At 34.4% G+C, this 17682-nt stretch overlaps 1 protein-coding gene across 9 annotated transcripts in view; it reads right to left on the bottom strand.

Moving 5' to 3' along the window:
* The window catches only part of PPP3CB (protein phosphatase 3 catalytic subunit beta), a 50599-nt gene that overhangs the window by 17257 nt on the left and 15660 nt on the right, over nt 1–17682 (bottom strand). For 5 of the 9 annotated variants that reach the window (XR_011326849.1, XM_069796364.1, XM_069796365.1 and 2 more), the window contains exons 4-11: nt 14610–14721; nt 13589–13734; nt 8156–8295; nt 7984–8061; nt 7791–7885; nt 6147–6272; nt 4058–4135; nt 2480–2506 (exon numbers count right to left, since the gene is read on the bottom strand). Coding sequence is in view for 8 of the 9 variants with exons in the window: in XM_069796364.1 (XP_069652465.1) it covers nt 2480–2506; nt 4058–4135; nt 6147–6272; nt 7791–7885; nt 7984–8061; nt 8156–8295; nt 13589–13734; nt 14610–14721 (802 nt within the window). In the remaining variant the exon portion in view is untranslated. The remainder of the gene's footprint in view (nt 1–2479; nt 2507–4057; nt 4136–6146; nt 6273–7790; nt 7886–7983; nt 8062–8155; nt 8296–13588; nt 13735–14609; nt 14722–17682) is intronic. The other 4 variants (XM_069796366.1, XM_069796367.1, XM_069796369.1 and 1 more) reach the window with 1 other exon arrangement.

Raw genomic sequence — 17682 nt, 5'->3', positions numbered from 1 at the left:
AGAGAAAACAGTAGTTTGTTTGCTTGTTTTTATGTCAACTCCCCAAAACACATCCCCACAAAAAACCCCACAAAATAAAATGCCAAAGAATTGCAGTGTTACCTCCCCTACTGCCTACGTTCCATGCATCTTAGGTTTGCATCATTTGCAGAAATTACAAATACCAAAGATCTGGAGTAAATACTGCATATTTCTCCAGAGCAGAGATACACCATTTGTAACAGATAAAAGTGAAGACAAAACTCTGAAAGAAGGCTTGTGACTGGGAAGGAGAGCCACCTTTGCTTGCCTTGACATTATAAAAACTGAAGCTCCTTTCTCCATCACCAGGTGTTGCTGGTTTGTTTCAATGTATAAAAGTCACCCTTCCCCTCATCCTCCTTTCCTTTTGCTGACTCCTCAATTCCACTAAAACAGTAAAGGCAGATGAGGAGATATCAGAACTAAAATCTTTACTTCTCCTCAGCTATTGGGGAAGAAGAGTATTAATCACACCAAGATAAGAGTAACTCAGTCATACTTTGAATTCAACCACAGGGGACCAAAAGTGAACAAACTCAAGACAGCTCTGTTAGGTATTCCAGATCTTCCATATGTCATTGCTCTTCAACCCTGGGAGAAAGGTACTCATTAAAAAGTTGCCAAACTAATTTGCAGGAATGTAGAAGAGAGGATCACAGAAGTGGGCAGAGGAAAGCTGCATAGCCACAAATTTGTCTAGTCACATTCAAAAAAGGCAGCTGTGGAAGAAGCCTTTTTTCACCCCTTCTCACTAGTATTTAGCTTCCACATGAGAGTACAGACACTCTAGCACAACAGTCACCCTTCTCAGATCACAGTTGCAAGAATGCAAGCCCTTCTGTTGCACAAGAATGGATAGACTTCCCACCCTGAACACCAAACTGAATAAAATACAAAAGGTAAGGCATACAAGGGCAAAAAACAACAACAAAATCACACAAGAAGGAAAATGTATAGTAGTGACAAAAATAAAAGGGAGCAAGACACAACCTTTGTATGGACACTATGAAAGAATCTTGGGGTATGACAAATATCTGACAATCTATTTAAACAAAATCAAAAAGCCAGGAACTACTGAGTAAAGCTTTCTTAGACAAAGGAACAACTTTAATGAACTGCAGACCCCAAATTGAAAAAAAACACAAAAACCAAAACAGAAGGCTCAGGAAAAACTTTGAACAGGATAGGCTGAAACATTCAATTTTTACTGAAAATAATTTATTTTAACTTTTAATTTTTAAAGTTCTAGAAGTTTTTACTTTTCTCTTTGAACACTATTAAATAACAGCTTGAGGATCTGGAATGAGAAGGGGACTCTTTCAGAGTTTTTGAAAAGGCTAGGGCTAAATGAGGGACCATCAATCTTTCCCTATGAGTCCCTCAATTGTCAGCCTACCTACACCTATTTGAGGGCTACACTGATGCAGAGCTGAACATACAGGCTGAAAAGATTTCAGACAGTGCTAGTGCCCATATCTAACTCCGGAAGGTCCCTGTGCCTTAAAAGGAGAAAGGCTGGTTTTGCATAGTTTTGATGTTTGTTTGGGTTTTGGGGTTTGTTCTGTTTGGGTTTTTTTAGCTGCAGCACTGTGCTAATGTGGCCATTGAATCCTCGTTAGTTCAGAGAAGACAGTAAGGTGGCATCTGCTTGCAGAAGAATGTCTTGATTACACCCTAAATTAGAGGAGATATGACAAAGAACTCTCCCATTCCCAGTGCCTGCACAAGAAACAAATTCTGAAACACTCATACTATTATGCTCCAAAGAATTTACATAACCTTTGGAAACATCTCTATAATCTAATGCATTCCCAAGTATTAGAAATATTCTCTGGAAATAACAAATTCGTATAGAGAGCAATTTGATCATTAGGTAAGTAATGGTCAGAATTTTCCTGCACAGAATTATCTACCCTGGGATTTCCAAAAAACAGGTAATAGAGCATGAATTTAAGTTAGTAGGCTTCTTTTTACATTTGTATCCAGCCTTCTTCAAAATTGCACATACAATCAAAAAGTACCTTTTTGACATCTCAGTTGAAGGAAACCAAAAGTACTATACAAACCAGGTTTTGGAACATTGTATAAACACATTCCATGCACAACCTTAAAAAATGCTCACGATAAACGTATTAAAGAGCAAGACAGACAACTGAACGCTCCCTACACATGCAGGACCAAAGATAAAATTTTAGAAATAGGTAAAAGAATGAAATTTTACAAAAAAAGGAATGGAAGAAAGGAGGAAAAAAATTCATGCACAGAAAGACAGATGTCTTGGAATATGACTTCTGATAACAAAATACACAAGCCGTTATAAACAACCCATTAAAACAGGCAATAATAATAAAATGCTACATATGTCTCTCAACAGAACGGTATTGCCTGCATTAATACTTATGCTGCCAGGTTCTATGAAGTCATATTTCAAAACATTCCTACTCTGTCTGGTCTGTACCTTTTTTATTGCCATATATGAGTCGCTCTTCAGATGGAGAGTCCAGAAAAAAAGGAAGTGAACGATGGAGAAAAACATGAGTGAGACAAATAAAATAAAGATATTTAACTTGGCAGTGGTAATAAAGAAGGAATGGAGAAGAAATGTGAAAAAATAAAATGGAAAATTGCAACACTTAAAAATGCATTCATCAAACAAGAAGTGGAATTGTTGAATATATTTTAAAATTTGACAATAAACAAGTGAAAGCTTGAAAGTCAACAGTTAAAAAAAACCCAACATTCACATAGAAAGATAAAGCATAGACAGTACCTAGGTGGCATTAAGAGATGCATCAAGCACAGAAATTGTTAAAGGAGACAGAAGAATAAATTACTTCAAATTAGGAAACTGCAACTATTGTACTAAAGACAGGGCATATGCAATCAACTGACGACTGCACTTATGCTGGACAATGTAAATCCTAACGTCTCAGAATACCACCTAACGCTACCCTGCAAATGCTTGGTGTAATTATGCTCAATTTAGTAGGATTACTTGAATGAAAAACATAAATAAACTGTTTGCAGGATCACATTTGAGAATACTTCTAAGTTTTCATATTTCTGGCAACCATCTAAACGGCAGCAAAGTTCAAGTGGCTATTAACCAATGCTTTCCAACCTAAAACACACAGCTGCTTAGCCCAACACTATTCTGCTGCTGAATTTGAACACAGTAATTATCAAACATTAAGAATGGGGTCATGTCTCTAATATCTTTATAAATGATCCTTTAGTGTTCCTCAAAGGCTGCTGACACTTCCCCCCCCCACCCCCATCATCAAACAATCCACCAAATCAGTTCTGTTATTGGATAAAATGAAGCAAGTCTGAGAAACTTTTAGGCGTGACATTAGGCACTACTGTAAAAAAAACAACAAAACAAAATGCAATATGCTAGGTTTTCATGTTAATGTTGCTGCTTAATCATCATGCTACAAACACCTCCTTAACAATCTACTGTATTGCAGTTTAAAAAATAGAAAGATGTTCTAATTCATTACATAAATACATATTATACAACACACATATACAAATTATTTTACGCTTTATGTACATACATAAGTTCTTTAACTTTTATGCTTTAAACTCAAACACCAAGACTTAAACTTGTATTTCATACTTTATGTATAATACTTTGCCATAAGAAATATCTGACTTTAAGCTACATCAACAATTCATTGAAGAGCAATCATTAAGAAATTTAAGATCTTATAATAAATTTATTCTAAATATTAGCAAAGCAAGTTTAGTATGTTTCAAATTTAAAGTGCCAAGAAATTCTGAGAATTTTCCACAAGTTTTCAGTTTTAAAAAGAAATCAGATATGAATATTTATAAAGGATATCATTACTGCTTCTCCATCATAAACACAAAACCACAAATCCCTTCTCTGCCACCGCAAAGTGTCACTATCTAAAGAAAAATCTGAAGGCGGTTTCTTCAAATTCCAGGTAATATTACACCAGTCTAAGTTAACTACTGTTTCACAAGTTATACCATTAAAAAGATTTATATATCTTAAAGTAACCCCTACCGTCAAATTGATCTTCTCCCTCTGTCATCAGTTCATCATCAGAGCAAATGCTCAAAACATTCACCAACATTTCTGTTACTGTATAGGAAAAAATAAATCTTAACTCAATCCCTGTAGAATTTTAAATATTTCCATGCACACAAGATATAACTAGTCACCAGCAACTATAGTGAATGAACTTCCGACATCATAGCCATTACTCAATAATCTGGTTTCAAAAATATGTTTTTCTTGATGTGCACTGTCACAGGATTAAAAAGGCTCAGAAAAATAGGCAGCTAAAAATTATACCACCTAACAATCAAAGAACACAACAGAGCTTTCTCTCCTATCTTACAAAGAGTTCTTTTAGATAAGAATTCTCTTCTTGTATATTAGTATTTTTACATTAGGATAAGTATTTGAACTAGATTTTATGGAAAGTTTACTTAAATACAAAAACATTTTGACTGCTCAAATTTAGGCTGAAAACAAGAAAGCTATTCCATTCCTGGCACCTGCAGGCCATCTAGCAGAAGCACTGAAGCAGAAAAATATGATGACATAAATATGGTGCAAGCTACATGTCTTTTCAAACTCCCCTTAAAAATATCAACATAGTGGATAAACAAACTTGTCTCAAAAAGCTTGTATTTTCTTTCCCCAGGAATCTCCCTATTCTTCACTCAATCTTTCCAACATATATCAGACTCTTTCTTAAAACAGTCCAACTTCTCCTCCCCCCAGTGTGTTCAGAAACCTATTCCAGAAGTTCAGTCAGATAGTTAAAAACCCCATAAATTGATGTCTACATTTATTCATTACTAATTCATACAATCCCTGTGTTATCTGTTATGGTACCCTTCTCCATTCTTGGGAAACACCTACTCTCTACTTTAATGAAAAAAAAAAAAAAAATTTCTGATTTTGATCTGTTCAATGCAGACCAGACAATGTTGACACTGTATCCTTCATCAAAAGTGGAAGTATGTATTTGTTCAAAGGCAAGACAAACTACAAGGGCCATGATTCCAGCAGTCTTAAGCATATAGCAGGTCAAAAAGCAACTTATTTAACAGTACTTGGCTGTCTCATTACCAGCATCATAACAAATGCAAAATAAATAGTATTAACTCTTTGCTGTTGAAAATGTTACTTCCTGCATCATCAGGTATGAGATATAAACAAAAATCTTTCAAATGCCAGGTCCCTCCATTTAAAAATAAAAAAATTAAGTGGGTTAACCACACTAAAAAGTGTCCAAATTGTTTAACTGCTCACTAAAGACAATATAAACAAATCTAGAATCCTAGGTTGATATGACTGTAAATATATCATCTCAAGAATACTTTTCAAAGAAATTTAAAGAGCTTTCCAGATCTCTTTTATAAAAAGAGCAGTTCCTGTCATGGAAGGATTTTAAACAGACCCAGATAGCCTCTAACCTCATTACATTTTAACTGAAGACTACTTGGAGCCCCAGTGTCCTAGATTCAAAGTTATCAACTCTAGAGGGAAAAAAAGAAAAACAACAACAACAAAAAAATCTGTGCTAAATTATCCTTTTTACAAGAAAAATTATAACTGAAAGTTATCTTTAATGAAGGTCGATCTGTTATAACTATATAGAAAAGTTAAAATTTTACATGAACATCTCAACATACCTATTAATAATGTATATAACCTAGCACTTTGTAGAATACGAACAATTTTCATATTGACTTCAAATGCAGTCCTACTTAACAATGCAGGTATACACCTGCAATGGAAATTATAATTTCTATTAACACCTCTGCTTTATTAGATGCAGTTTTAACTATCTTGACTGAAACAAGTGAAGAAAACAACCAAAACCTGCAGAACAAGTTGTATTTCAATCTATCGTTTCTCAGAAATGGCATTTTCACATGCCATAAAAGCCCTATAAATCAGTTTAACAACTTCACCAAATCTTCCAACTGATAAAGACAAATACAGATACCCATTTTCACAAAAATTATGCAATTAATCTCTCACTGGTAAATATATTTTTTAAAAAATTAAAAAACCTTCCCAACATCAATCTGGGAGAAACAGGAAAGATACTTACTAACGTGTAACTTCTGCCTACCTTTTTCTCCAACAAATGGCAAAGACCATGTGAAAACATCCATAAAATTTGGTAGCCAGTAAGGATGAGGAGAACAATTGAACTGACGAATATTCATCACATTGTTTTCATATTTTAATACAGCAGCTAAAATAAAATTCAGACATTTTGGAAAGAATGTTTAAAACTTGCAAGTACCACAAATGTAAAATCACAGGTTTGCTTTAGCTCTATTTTATACTATAGACAAAATAATTGTAGAGATACTCCATTCTCTTTCTTTCACAGTATTTACAGGACAGATTTCTAATGGAGAACGTTGGATTTTTACTGCACATCTTGCAGTTTAAGGTACTGTTACATGTCGCTATAGTTCTATACTATCCTATTATAGGTCTATAATGAACAAAGACTTTAAAAGGTCCTGAAAAGGTATAGTTCCAGCAACTTTAACAAAATCCTAACACAGAAGAGCAGTATATCCAGATTCAGGTGTTAGTCTTCATATGTGTCTTCCCACGTCATAAGCCTGGAGTAAAACCCTAGAAATCTCGAAGATCAGGGAGAAGGGGAAGCACAGAGAAACAAAACAGAAAAACAGAAGCATTCTAAAGCCAAATAAGCATTGATTGCACTTTTCCATACTTAGGCTTACATAACACTGGGAATAGCTGTTGTGAAAAAGGATTCTTAAAAAGCAATATCCACAGAGATGGTGAAAAAAATGTAAAAAGCCAGTTGAAGCTATTTTTAGTTCTCCTTTACCTTACAATCAGTGCAGTAACAACAGCTCATCTTTTCCTCTATACATCCTACATAAGTGGTATGGGTTGGGGTGGGTGGTTCTTTGGAGGTGGCTGGTAGAAAATGCAATGTATTCCATAGAAAAGAGGTCTTGGTTTCAAAGGAACACTATTTGAACATTTGGAGATCATTCATTCATCAAATACTTGAAATGCCATACTTTAATGTCATACTTGAATTTCAGCAGGCTTTATTTTTAATTATTTCTGTTGTTGAACTTTGTTCTCATCTATGAATAATATTACATCACAGCTAAGCTCTTCTCTGTAATTCTGACTTGTAAGTCTTTCTCCACACTATTAAGCATGCTTCTCCTGCACAACTTTATCTTAATGAGAAGATGCACAAAAATTAGTTTTACACCTCCCTAATAACATTTCCAACAGTGATTAGTATTTGCTCTTTCTTGATTTCCCATACATAGCCATTATGGCCCTGTACCATCACAATTAGACTCTCAGATGTCGTGATACACAACACAAACTACCTTATGCATAGGCTGCTGATCAGTGCTTCCTCCCTTCCTTACTTAGTTCACAAACTAAAGACAACCAGAGGAGTGAAAACTCACAGTACAGGAAAGCCTTGCCTGACTGGAAAACACCAGGTGACACATTTATAAGTACTAAATAGCAACAACTTTTACAAAGGAAACATTTGCCCACACTTGTGCTTCAAGGTACTCTTACAGGAGATCATCATTTATGCCACATGCTCTTCTTCATAATATAACTTTTATCAATTGATTTTTTTTGTCCTTTAATTTCCTACCTGTCCCAAAATTGTTGATATTAGATGACTTATCTAGTAAGACATTTTGTATTTTATTATTACATACAGCTATTAATAACAAGTTCTTACCTTTATTATTGTAGACATCCAAGTAATTAGGTGCTGAAAAAATTGTTATTAATGATGGGAACCCTGTAGTTTGACTTTTCCTGTACATTCTATAACTGCAAAACCAAACAGATTATTTTACATCTTATAGCAACAAGCAACTAATTTTTATTTTACACTGTGAATAATTTCTTGAAGGACACAAAGTACTTACCCTGCATCTTGTGCTTCATGTGCTCTAATGATTGACAACAAATTATTGTTTTGCAAAAATTCACAAACTGCTGGATAGCTGTAAAATGAAAACAACTATGAGTAAAAGAATCTCTCTTAAAATATGCAGCAAGAGTCAGCATGAAAACAGATAGACCATAGCATACTCTCACCTATAAAAGTATGAGCATCCTCGGACTGTATTGTGACTGAAATGCTCTTGTGAATTTTCATTTCCGAAATCTTCTGAAGGATCTGACCACAGTAAGTCACACATTGGTCCAAACGCTGGAGGCTCTTTGAATCTATCTAACTGTTTGAGAAAAGGCAACAGCACAAAGACTCTCTGAATATTAAATCAGTAAGTTTTACACATTTGTTAAACTACATATCCATCAATACCAAGCATTTTTAGAATAAATCCCAACCATATCAAAGAGAAGTAGTTTCTGTATATTTTTTTCCTCTCCTCCTCATGAAATAAGGCAGAGGCATGCCAAAAGAACCAAACCTGTTAAGAGCAATAAGATTTATTAGTTGTAAAAAGAAGGGAGATAAAATTCCAGACTGATGGATATGTGTAATACAAGGACAAGTTACAGACAAGGAACAAAATGGTCCTTTTTCATGCACATGCCATATCTACCAATCTGGAGACACTATCAGAAATTAGCAAAGAGAAACAGTACAGAAAACAGGAATTATAAAAGAAAAGCATGACTCATTAGCACTGACTACAAGAGACTAAATATATCATTAAAAAAAAAAAACAAACAGAACCAACCCCACCCCCCCCCAAACCCCTGAAATACCCATCTCCATAATGGATCATTTAACAATGTAATGAAGAGGTGACTAGCTTAGCCATCTTAGACTTTCATACAGGCTTTATTTCTCAGCCATAGCCCTGGTGTAATGGGCCATGAGCATTTTGGGAGATGTCTTTGTTTTATTTTTTCTAGCTGCTTCTTTACAAATTTCCACTTGGAAAACTTTAGCAGCCTGCAACTTTCGTAGTAGACACAGTGAAAAGGGGCAGAGGTAAGGAGGATAGCACACTTGTTAACGTAAAAGGAAAATACCCTGCTTAAGTACATAACAGTCAATCAATCTCTGATGTCCCAGAAATGAAATTAGATATCCCAGATTCAATGTAAAGTTTATTGGATCTTTATGTAAGCTGGAGTTTGTTCACAAGATGATTTTATCCAAGAAATGTAGGAACAGTTCTTTGATGGACAGTGCATTTATCTCACTTTACCTCCCATACCAAAGAAGATGACTTTGATGGTACTAGAGAACACTTAACTCTTCATGACAGGTTCGAAGGGAGGTTTGGTGAGCACCTGGTGAATTTGAGTCTAACGGTCCATAGGAATCCATTCAAATATGGAACCAGCAGTAGTGCCAAGCTCTCTCATGCCCTGGAAAATCAGAGCTCCCGAGGCTGCCACCTGTAACATAAGTGGAGAGGTCCAGATCTTTACAAATTCCTGCCAGATAATGGCAAGGCAGGTATTAACTGAAGTTGTTGTTGGAATTTATTCAATATTAAAAATCCAGTGGTTTAACATTTCCCACACTGGATGATAAACCCTGTATGGAATATTTCTTCCAGATTGAAGAAATCAGTCCATCAACTTCTGCAAGTACCTGAATTTCTGTAGATTAAACCATCAAGTTTCTAAACCTCCAGCAATAAATTTGGGTCCAGAAGCTAACAGAAGCATTCACACAAGGAAGAGTGAACTGTTTGCTGATTGATGTTTCCTGCAACACAGAAGGCTGAAAGTCTAGAAAGCATTTCTAAAAAAATTTCTTGAGTTATTCTTCAAGGATTTTCCTTATGACTTTGGCCAAATTGATAGAGACGTTATAAGTAACAAGTTTTTGTTGCTGCAAGCAACACACCTCTCTCCCAAACTACTTTCTCATAGCATTGGAACAATAATGTAGCCATTTCTTGAAGTAAGAAGGTCAGTTTGTAAAAAAATAAATATACTTACATACACACCAAATCAGTGTCTCCTTCACTAGACAGTCTATCAACTGGCATGGTTCTCAAGACATCTCAAAATTTAAGGAAATGTCACTGCAAACTACTCAACTCAGACTGAATGTATCAAATCAGAATAATCAACCTAAGGGTTTCTCTATATCGATACAGCAAGAATGTTAACAAAGGACATGAGTCAATTCAAAACACTTGATAACGATTAACTGTTTCTCAATATGTTGCACCTATGGCAAAACAGAATCTCAATACAAATCAGCTTAACATATTTCTAAATATGATTAAGGTAACTGAGAAAGACAATTTTATTCAAGAATAAGAATCACTACACCTGGTGTTAAAACAGAAACAGGTAGTATATTTTTTTAAATACACACCAGAAGATATTTATATCTAAATTAATTTCTAGTATTATGTAGTCAGGGCCACTAAACTGAAGTGCATCATACCTCCACATAGATGTTCAAATTCAGGAGTAGCAAAATCTTGGAGGTAGATTAAGGTACAGCAAATTAAAATTATTTTACTTTTGAGGCAAAAGACCTTCACACAAATTTCACATACTTGAAGGTACAGACACCAGTTTTAATTAATCTGCACTAATTTTCCTGAGAACTTCCACATAGTAAAGCCCTAAAAACAATGTGAAAGGCCAGTGATGAGTGGCAGTCATCTTGTGTATTACTAAAGAAAAGGAAATTTCAGCAGACCACAGAAAGGAAGCAAGGTTATAAAGACAGATTCCCAATAGTGCCCCCATATAATTCAAGGCACTTTGCTGATCAAGCCTTAGTATCACCAAGAACTAAACAAAAGAATGACCATCTGTTGTAATTGAGGAAGAAAATTCTGCCTTTCTTCTTTAAATTAAGAGTCCCCATAATCTTATCTGGAGACTTCCCACCTTACAAATCACTAGGCTTAAAATCACAATTCTTGTAATTTTGTTTCAGCAGAAGTCTTGGCAGAATAAATGAAATCAACTGAACAGCATCTCCAAGTTGACGGACATGTGTCTGAAAGAGACACTCTTTACCAACACAATGAGAACATATGTGTAAACAAAGCTGAGAATAAAAATCAGATTACTGCAAGTTTCACAAACTTCCATTTTCCCAGAAATAAGCAGCACTTGCAGCAATCTTTCTGGTTAGGCTTTACTGTCATAGCTATTATGATAGCTGTCCTCTACTGGAAATGAGTTTATGCCAGCAAAAATAATCATTTAATTTGCGTAGTTTAATCACTTTCCTGAATGTCAGTAATACTGACAAAAGACTTCATCCAGAAGAAATTGCATTTGCACAGAATTTTCCTTTTCTTGGGTGATTCCTACACTGTTTATAGAGCTGTGATTTCCCTTCTTATGCCAGATGATTATGCCTACACATTTGCAGAGAAGACCTCTTCTTAATAAGAACTTCTGCTAATAAACCAGAAGGCCTGTAGTATTATACAATTGTCTCAACTGTACAGAAGTCATTTCACATGCCACACTTATACCACAAGTATATGATATGTTCCTAGATATAAAAAGGCATTTCACATCACCCATTTAATTTAAATACATTTACATCAGTGCATACCAAGCTCTAATGCAGCTATTGAAGCTGCTGCCAACCCACGAATAGTGCCTTTTCCAAGTTACCAAATGATTCTTTAAAAAACACAAAAAAGGCCCAAAGAACAGTTCTAAGAACACTGACTGCCTTACATTTATAAACATGGTTTTCATGAGAAGCAGTACACAATGCAGATTTTCATATATATATATATATATATATATAAACATACAAGCTTGTATTTCATCCTGATGTAGCCTTGAGTGTTATAGAAGCACATATGAAAGTACAGGCCAAGATGACAGAATTACCTTTTAATTAAATTTACTTGACACTTTGAAACCTGATTAGCTGCCAGACTGAGACTAAAAGAAAAATGAATCACAATCCTATTATGACAGTGGCTTTCCAAAGTGTTTTTCCAGACTATGTTTCCTCTACACTACTTTCCAAAAAGCTTTCACCATGTTTCCTTTAATCTGTAACATGAGAAGTGTTAAGGCCTTGTCAGAATGGCACCATTTCCTTGCTTTGCTTTCTTACTTCTCTTTCTCTGCACAATGCATATGGAGTTCTGTACATATTAGTATTTGCTCCAAAAATGCAATGTGCCTTAGTACATTTTCCCACTTACACCACTGAACTTGTAAATATGCTTCCTCTCTGTTTCTACCATTTTCTTCTCCTCTCACATCATTCTGCTTGGCAGTGTAATATCTGTAAGTGAAATGAGCTGACATTCCAGCCTCTGAAATGGTCCAGTCAGTACAAAAAAACAACCTGGTGAATTCAGGAATGAGATTCAACTGGACAGCAGCCTATAAATCTGAGGAAAGAGAGAGGTAAAAAAGAAAAATGGAGCACAAGTAAAGGAGAAAATGTTAAGAAAATGAGAAATACAATAAATGAAGATAAAAGACAAAATGGGCCGTCAATATTAATATACTATAAAACCGAATTAGGAACATACTTTTTCCTTCTCTCTGATATTTAGATCTTTTTCAGAATAGGCTGCCACATGCGTTCTTCCATATGTGGATAAACGACTTTTTTCTTTCATCCTTACCTATACTCCCAAAGCTTTCTTAGAACCACCTATTTATATTTTAAGCTGAAATCAAGTACACTTTCTGTTACTAATCATAACAGGAGTGGTTTTGATTTCCAAATGCAACAGTCAAGATGTCAACTAAGTTAACTAAGATAAGTCAAACAGGAGTATGCAAAAAGGAAAGCAACTGAGTTTGAAAATTCCCATCTGATACAATCTTCACCTGACATCAGCAGTCCATGCAAGTTGAAACCAAGTTATTAGAAACAGGTCCCTCATGTCATCACAATCTTCTTCCCTTTAAATTGCACACCACTATTTAGTGTTTCCATTGTAAAATTTTTAAAACTTGTTTTCATTCTTCTTACTGATACACTCAGCACATTTACCCATGAGCAGCACTCCACAGCTGTTACTCAAATGCGCACCAAATTTGCCATTTTAAATAGCAATCTGAATTTCTATTAAATGCTTCAGTTTCACACTCTTTCAAAACCAAAACCCACATGATGAAGAGAGTAAAAAGAAACAGTTTTCAAAGAAATATAAGAATAACTGAAATACGATGTTTGATATAGCAAACAATTTTAAGACTACAATTACTGAATTTTTTCCTGGAAGTCATGCGAATGCTAGCTCTTATCTAGAAAGAAATACATAGCACTACTTTGATTGGATATGCAGCTCTTTACATGTACTACTCATCTCAGGAAACGATGTGGAGTTTTTGAAGGGGTTTTTTTGTGTGTGCTCTGTAACAGTCCCAGCTGTCCCAATGCGATCTACTAATGGAAAACGCACTAGAGAATCCAAGAGTTTTTTATTATGACACTGCTTAGCCTACATCTCAGTTCCTGATTTACACTTCCAAAAGACACAAGAACAGAAAACAATATACTGACAACTTCACAAAATTACCTTGTATAGCATCATATAAATATCTGTATTTCATTTATTTTTAAATACACATAATACTCACTCTCCTAATGTCATCTAGTGTATTAATTTCTGGTGAAAGTCCACCATGAACACAAAGAAACTGTTGATTTAAGAGAGCAGCAAGAGGGAGACAATCAAAAGCTTCCATACAAGCATCATAGACTCTTTCAGAGTACTTTATTTTACCTACAGGAAAGAAAATATTAAAAAATTTAAGAAATCCATATTAGATGGAAGAAGTAATCTAGTGGATTATAATTATAAATCTTAAAGTGAATGCTTAAAAAAACCCAAAGCAATTAATATTTTTGGGTTTAAATAAGCATTTCCAAATACCACAACAGCAAGCACATTTCTAAGACATATTCTCTTCTAGAACTATAAACTTTTTTAATTTCTTCTTCTGTTATCTCAAGTGTGGAGAAACTTTTTTTTTCTAAATCACAGAATTATTTTGTGTTATACAATTATACAGCATAATTCAGTGTAAAATATTACTGAGAAGTTTGTGGTTTCTCATTTACAGTGAAAAGTTAAGAACTGCTTATAGATTATATCACTTTTACCTACATCAAAGAGGGTTTTACCAGGGCAAATGATCCATTTATCAGCGGATCAATACTTACACAAGCCTCCAAATGGAGGAGCAGCTTCCATCACCAAAAGAGTTATCTTACTAGCATAGTTGAAATCAGTTCCCCAAATAGAAAAATTATTCGGCAGTAGGGTTTTCTTGCTAGCTTCACAATGCTGCTCAGCAAGTTACTCTGCACTCCCGATTATAGCCAAGACAGCAAAATAACCTTCCTCTCTCCAGGATTTTAAAATTGGGACTGATACATCAAAATTTACTCCATAATGTATCTTTACAGACAGCAGTCTTCTACATAACTTGCACTCCAACACCACACTTAACTGCAAGCAATTCTACACAAGTCAATGGGTCCTCCAAACATTTGCAAGACCTTAATTAAACTAACAAACACCTCTCAAGCAGAATGACAGACCGTAGATCAGCAGGTTGTAAGTAAGCTAATTTTAAATTCTTAGACAGTACTTACATTCTTGCTTAAAGGTAAAATACTCTGTTAGGTGTCTGCATTCATGGTTGCCTCTCAAAAGAAATAATGTGCTTGGGTAGAGAATTTTCAGGACCCATAAGTACAGCACACACTGTTGAAAAACAAAGATAGCCAATAAAATACACTAGTTTATAAGAACTTTAAAAATCATTACTGAGAAACATTGAGTAAGAATGTTAACAGCTTCAAAAGCAAGTACAGCTTAATGTACCATTTTAAAATACAGCACTACTTCCCTGCGTCTGGTTCTGGACATGAGTTATGCAAATTGCTTATTATTTTTCTTAAGAACAGCTGCACAGAATGCTGAAAAAATATTTATATTCATTGGACACTCATAATAAAATAAACTCAGCAGAATTATACTGCAGAACACCTTCATCTAGACAAATAATGTAGGTGTTTGTGCCTAAAATCTGATTTTATAATATGATTCTCATTCTAAACACTGGCATAAAAAGGAAAGCAGACATTTATTAATAGAGATTGAAGAAAAAAACCCCACAGAACTATTCACATTGCAAATCAGCTATATCATTTAGAGATGGTTTTTAAACTAAGAATGGACAGAGTAAACCTTTTTTCCCCCCCAAACTGGGAAAACTTGTTTATTTGGTGTTCAAGCAGCAAATTCAAAGAATTATAGTAAGTTTCCATGTATCATTATTATTGCAACATCAGCAGCGAACAGAGTTGACAACAGAGCTACAGAACATGCACAATTTTTTCAGTTTAGAGTCTGTTACTACCCAGCAGTCCTGAACGCCCAAAATGTATTTCTTAAATTTCAAATCTGATTCTTTAATTTTTAACTAAGCACAAAAGTCTCAAAACCCCAGAAGTTTTGGACTACACTGAAGTCACCTGCAAGCTGTTATTATTATTATTGTTCTTAATCAATATGACTACCCAGAAGCAACCATTCTTCAAAGTTATGTTGCATAGAATAGTAAGTACATGATGGAAGAAAGAAAACAAAGAAACACTTTAAAAAACACAGCAAACATGGAGAAATACATCAAAGACTTTTATGTGAAGTTTAGCTAAATAATTACTGAATCTTTCTTATATTCTTAGTAAAAATATGCAAAATAATAATTTTTCTAATGATACCACTTGCTTTCCAATGTTTCTATAACTCTAAAATATCCTGATACATTGCAAAGTCCCCAGACTCTTTAAAACTGTTTCCCAGCAGAAAGCATAATCGGTTTCTTACAGAACAACTGCTTATCATCAAATGAATACATGAATTAATTTGGCAAAGTCTACAATTGTGAACTGTGTTACTTAAGTCAGTTTGTATGAAAAATTTATAAAAGCTGGCAGCCTTGAAAACATTTAACAGAAAAGTGGCAAAATAGTGCCTTCCTTTCAGTGAATGGATACTCCATTCGATTAAATTGCTGAGATTTACATGTTCTCAAGCATGTTACCTATTAAGCACAAAAGAAATTTATGGTTTTTTTAACCTGTCCTGTACTGGCAATTTTTTTTTTTTTATTATCAAATAGAGACAGACTGATGTCAGAGTTCTCTAAGTCCTGTTACTTCCAGTACTGCAAAGAAGAATTTGCACACACTTATGTGAAGGACTCCCTCTTGATCCCAGCAGTTTGTTATATACAATGAAGGTAGCATGTAATTATCTTCCCTATTAGAAGTGATGACATTTTTTAATTGGAAATGGGTTACTACTAAAATATCAATGCAATTAAAGATGTTTCAGGACAGACTGATTAAGAATTTATTAGTGAAAAATAAAATTCCACTGTTAGTACATTTTTAGAAAATTTCACCTTCACTCTTCCATGAAAAGTCAAATATTTTACCAAAAGTATATTACATTTCCAGTCACTAAGAGAGATTTTTAAAGTAAATATCTATGAAAACTCCTGGAGGTCAACTTAAACTTCCTAAATGTTAATTAAGGCAAAAACTTAAGTAGGAAAAAATTATTTACGGTTAAAATGGAGAACAAATGGCTGATTTTCATGTGCTACTTTTTTCTTTCTCAACAGGACCACAAAGTATAGACCCACCTTCATGCACCTGCAGCAGTTCAACTTCATTCAGATAATCTGCCACGCACTTCACTGATGTTCCAAGAGCCACTCAGAGTAGAAGAGAGCAGATTATCTCAATGAAGAAAGACAAGGCTTTTAAGAACCCTGGAGTCGTTTTCAAGAGTATGTTTAGCATACCTTTACATATACCGCAAGTATATTTAGCATGCCAAATATTATATTAAAAACTAAATTAAAATCAAGAGGGAAAAAAATTGAACCTGTTCTTATTAATATATTCAAGAACATCCATTGTTCAGAAATTTTTTGTAAGTGTGATGGTTCAAAAGCTTTCATGCCATGTTTTGATATATTAACATAGTGTTGCTATGTAAACGTCCTTGTTAAGGACAATTACATTATTTGTAATCAAGAACAGGCCAAGAAGATCAAATTAATAAATAGGGAGTCTGTTGAAATTTTTCCTTATAAATGACTTTGAGGCAATCACTCTTGCTGCGTGTCCTGTTTGTCTACCATCCCTAACAACCCCAAAAGGCACTGTGCATGCCCTTCACAGTATATACCCACACATGTTATTAGAACAGCATAATTTTAATACAGAAATGAAGTATCGTACACCATGACTTGCAAAACACTGTTTCAAATGGTATACCACTCTATTAGATTTGCTATCTATGGAGAGATCCCAAGCTGAGGCACCTTCCCAAGCTGGCTCCAGAAGAATAGTTAACTTAAAAATCATAGCTCTGAAACTTATTGATATGAATAAGTGAATATCTCTGGAATGTAGCATACTTAATAAACATGCTGAAAATTAAAAAATTATTTGAATTCAAAATACCTGAAAAATTAATGGCAGAAACACAGGTCATCCTTATGGAATATATGTAATTGCCCTCAATTTTAGTAAAGAAAAATATTAATAATTATTAAAAAACTATTTGATTACATAAGTAAAATGAATCTACTTTATCCAGATAAACAGCTATAATAAAAGACCTTGCAGTCATGACTCACCTGTT

The sequence above is a fragment of the Haliaeetus albicilla genome, chromosome 11 (assembly GCF_947461875.1).
Source record: "Haliaeetus albicilla chromosome 11, bHalAlb1.1, whole genome shotgun sequence".
NCBI classification, from domain to species: Eukaryota; Metazoa; Chordata; class Aves; order Accipitriformes; family Accipitridae; genus Haliaeetus; species Haliaeetus albicilla.
This window is presented reverse-complemented; position numbering and strand designations above follow the sequence as displayed.